This window comes from Limulus polyphemus, unplaced genomic scaffold (assembly GCF_000517525.1).
Source record: "Limulus polyphemus unplaced genomic scaffold, Limulus_polyphemus-2.1.2 Scaffold6982, whole genome shotgun sequence".
Lineage (NCBI taxonomy): Eukaryota > Metazoa > Arthropoda > Merostomata > Xiphosura > Limulidae > Limulus > Limulus polyphemus.
The window spans coordinates 26,799-31,500 of NW_013672592.1; the positions used below are offsets into that span (position 1 = coordinate 26,799).

Consider the following 4,702-nt stretch of genomic DNA (forward strand, 5'->3'; position numbering starts at 1 on the left):
CAGGTAGCTCACCTGTCTATATTCCTTGGGTACCTCACCTGTTTATATTCCTAAGGTACCTCACCTGTTTATATTCCTAAGGTACCTCACCTGTTTATATTCTTCAGGTAGCTCACCTGTATATTTGTAAGGTACCTCACCTGTCTATATTCCTCAGGTACCTCACCTGTTTATATTCTTCAGGTAGCTCACCTGTTTTTATTCATAAGGTACCTCACCTGTTTATATTCTTCAGAAAGTTTCAATTTACAAAGTTTGTAATTAGAGAGACTTCAGTTATTTATATTACCAAAAAAATCTAAATACAAAATGGTTTAGTTTTTTTCTCTGAATTGTATCATAGTTTTGAATGGATTGTATTCATGTTATTGTAGTATAGTTTTGGAACTGGTTTATAATTATTTCAGTGTCATGATGTTGCATATTACTTTATCTTTTGAGTGATCTACAAAAAATTATCATGTGGTTTTAAAATTTGTTTTTATTTGATATGGTTTGAATAGAAAACATTTTTGTCTGAAATATGGAAATTAATGTATAACTGACTAGTATATAATTACTTACAATTTAATATGGCTTTTATTCCAGAAAACAATTCCTCATTCTTACATGAATATCGATTGTTATATAGGAAAATTGAACGAATTGTGCAAGAAATTTAAAGGTGAGTTTTTGAAACAAGGATAATTTTGAGAATCATGTTAAGGTGTATCAGTTACTAATCAGTGAAAGAGTTAGTTTACGGTTGATCCTTTCATTCTGGGTATAAACGAGTGATGGATTTGGATGCCCATTTTATACAGAACAGCTTTCTTGGCCTGATTATTAAACTTACGGAAAGAAAGATATAGTTTATGTTTTGAGATGCGTTAAAAACAAAAGTCATTATTTATCTTGTATTTAAAGTAATACTTCTTCACCTTAAACCAATGCACTACTTTACTAGGTAAAAGTACTGAATGTCAACATAGCAACTTGTGAAGTTACCAAAATGGTCAGTTTACTTTAAATTCTAATGGATGTCACTCCTTAAACTATGGAAATGTTATTGATAAGAAAAGTACAATAACTTGTAAAAAATAATAAATGGAGTCAGGCTAGTCATCTAGTGATTAACCTCTGCATTAAAAAGACAACTTGAAGATAGTAGGCTCGAAAGGAATGTTTAAATGAAGGTAGTTAAGTGTTGATACATAAACGAGAGTTTCTTTAGCTTTACTGATTTTTTTTTCAACCATTGAACTGACCCTGTATTGGAGAAGGAATATTGATTATAATTCCTAATTTACTTCATGTATCTATAAGAAATGTGGCAAGCTTTTAGTAAAATATATAAGTGTGTTGTACCCAAAACAATCAGATGTGTTACAATCAAGATATCTTTGTGAATTAAAACATCAGTCTGACAAGTTAAAACGCGCGGCGATGTTGATGTGAAGAATAAGAATAATTTTGTCCATTGTATAGTTTACAGGTTGCCTTTGAATAACCTCTAAAACTGCCCTGTATAATGTATCTGGTGAGTGACATGTGCCATGAGTTTATGTTGATATATTTTTAATAAGAAGTTCATTTTGTAAATTTATTTATCTATACCAGTTTTTCTATCATCTTCTCGATGTGAGGTTGTAGCTCTCTGTTCCGTTGAGAGGTAAGTATTATGCCTAAAGAGATAACATTTTCCCTGCCTGTCTCTCCACAAACCACCCACCTTCACACTTCCAGTGTATGTTTTTTATCTTGTCAGAATGAGGTTATAAAGTGCTCAAGGGGAGAACTGTTCATGGAGGATTTGTCACCCTCCTATTGATGGAGGGGTAGGCTAATAATGATTGTATCATAGACATTTTTACATGAGGGGTGGGAGTTTCATTTAAAGGCTTGGCACATGTGAAAAATGTTTTGGCAGAAGTACAGAGTATTAGCTATCTGTTCTTTGGAGGGGTGAGTATCGAGCTGAAATACATTTTCAGCTAAGGAAAATTGTATCATTTCAGTATCACTATTGGTGGATATAGTATATTTCTAAAGTATCAGATATAACTAGTTTCTGTAGTTTTTTTTAAACATGTTTTAGGCTAATTTTCCACCGATTGGAAAAGACAGAATGGGTATTGATTTTTGTATTATTGAATATAAACACGTTTTAGTTTCATTCTTGGTGGATATTGTATATCTAAAATATCAGATATAGCTAGTTTCTGTAGTTCTGTTTGAGCTTCTTGTTTTAGGCTAATTTTCATTGAATGAAAAGTTGCCTTTCAAGGACAGTACTGATATTAATATAGTAATGTTTTCGTTTTATTATTTGTGGATATATTGTATTTCTAAAATATCAGGTATAAATATTTTCTGTAGTTTTGTTTGAATTTGTTTTAAACTAATTTCCACTGAGTGGAAAAATTGTCTTTCAAGGGCAGAACTAGTATTAACATTTTAACTAGTGTTAACATTTTAACTAGTATTAACATTTTAACTAGTGTTAACATTTTAACTAATATTAACATTTTAACTAGTATTAATATTTTAACTAGTGTTAGCATTTTAACTAGTGTTAACATTTTAACTAGTGTTAATATTTTAACTAGTATTAACATTTTAACTAGTGTTAATATTTTAACTAGTATTAACATTTTAACTAGTTAACATTTTAACTAGTGTTAACATTTTAACTAGTATTAACATTTAAACTAGTATTAACATTTAAACTAGTGTTAACATTTTAACTAGTATTAACATTTAAACTAGTGTTAACATTTTAACTAGAATTAACATTTTTTGATAGCAGATTCATTTGAACAGGAGTCATATTTACATAATGAATAACTCGTGTATCTAATGGTGGAACTTTTTATTATTAAAATATTAATATCTAAAATAAGGTCTATGTGTGACGCAGTCAATGGTGGACTAACGCATCTAACTGGTTTTGGGCTGGTTAGTCGTGGCTTAAGAATATTCTTGAAAATGGCTATGTATAAGAAAGAAATAGCCTTATAACTTATAAGTTAATAGATGAATAATTCAAAGCAACAGTAAGAATTATGACATAAATTATATGTTACTGAACTATAAATATTTGTTCCAGATGAAGGTGTCGAGGTGACTGTTAATGAATGTATCATTAAGGCTGTTGCTGCTACTATACAGGTAAAGAAATGTCTGCTTTGTTTTCACTTTACACATTAGGTTACTTTAAATCTGTAAAGACTTGTATATTCTACGAAGAAACGTGACTGGATGAAGGAAGATTCTAGAAACTAAATATAGTTAAGTAAGGTATAAAGTTATGATGTCCACTGTAATTTTTACAAATTTGAAAAATATGCCACTTTACACATGTGACTGATTGATAATAAAATGTTTTATACTTCTTTTTAAATTGATTCTAATTTTACCATCTGATTGAATTTATCTTTAATGTAACAAAAGGAAATAATAATTTGAGTATGATTAAGTTTAGTTTAGGAGTTGTGTGTTATTTCTAGATTTTTACAGACTTTAACATACAACCTCATGTGTTTGTCCTTTTTTTTAACTTTGTTCTTTTGTTTGATTTCAGTCTGGAAGTTTCACATCAAATAAAATTACATCTTTGTAAGATAGCACATTGCAATGTAAACATCTTAGACCACATATAATCATACTTAAGTATAAGCACAAGTTAAAAGTAAATACTTTATTTTGGTCAGTACCTAAAAGTACCTTATTACCAGACTTGTGTCATTGGTTTTTGTATAAGTTTTTTAAAAAATGCTATTTATTTGAAAAACCTGATTGTTGCTACTCTGCTAAAGACTAAAATGTGGTTGGTGTCCATAATTTATTTGTACACAAAGAATGTTTTAAAGAAATAGAAATATCTGAGGTACTGCACTTAAAAACTTTTCACAATGTTCACTAATACGTGCAACTCCCCCTTCACATGCCCACCACATTAGTGGCCATCAGCTGGTTTTTCTTGGATGAATAGATAGACACTGTTTACATTGTGAATCAATTTGCAACTCTTAATGTTATAATATTCTTTGTGTAGTCTGTTCCAGAAGTCAATGTAACCTGGACTGGAGAAAGTGTACAGGTGCTGCCATCTATAAACATTTCCTTCAATGTGTCCACAGCATTTGGAATGGTCACCCCAACTCTGAGGAATGTCAGCAGTATGGGTATTGAAGATATAGTAGATAGTGTAAAGGTAACCATTAGAATATGAGTTTACAGTATAATATAAATCTAATGTGTTGCATTTTTAGGGCACTGTTTTGGTTGATTTCTGTTTCGTCAGAGATTATATAAATTTCATTAGTTCATGATCTAAATAATATGTCATAGAGATTTTATGTGACAGTATCAGATGACTGATTTTTTTTTAACAGCCAGTTTGTGAGTAAAGGTACTCATGGTTTTATAACCTCTAAAAAGTGATTAGTTGTGCTTTGCATATTTTTTTAATCCAGTAAGAATAAATCTATGTTTCCTTATCGTGTTTCAGCTTTTACATTAAATGTCAGTGGTATTGTTGTAAAGCTACTGGACTGCTAAAATTTCTTGTGCAAGCACACACACACAAAAAAAAATATTTTGATCATTAGCCTTTTTTTTTGGCTTATATGTGTATGTATTTTGGTTAAAAGTGTATTTGGGGCTTAAGGAATGGATAAAAGGCATGTACAAAAAAATATAAGCAGTATGGAAATCCCAG

At 30.1% G+C, this 4,702-nt stretch overlaps 1 protein-coding gene across 1 annotated transcript in view; it reads left to right on the forward strand.

Moving 5' to 3' along the window:
• The window catches only part of LOC106474240 (pyruvate dehydrogenase protein X component, mitochondrial-like), a 26,709-nt gene that overhangs the window by 13,312 nt on the left and 8,695 nt on the right, over nt 1–4,702 (forward strand). Inside the window, exons 7-9 of the mRNA XM_013934928.2 lie at nt 589–664; nt 3,089–3,150; nt 4,037–4,195. Of these exons, the coding sequence (XP_013790382.1) occupies nt 589–664; nt 3,089–3,150; nt 4,037–4,195 (297 nt within the window). The remainder of the gene's footprint in view (nt 1–588; nt 665–3,088; nt 3,151–4,036; nt 4,196–4,702) is intronic.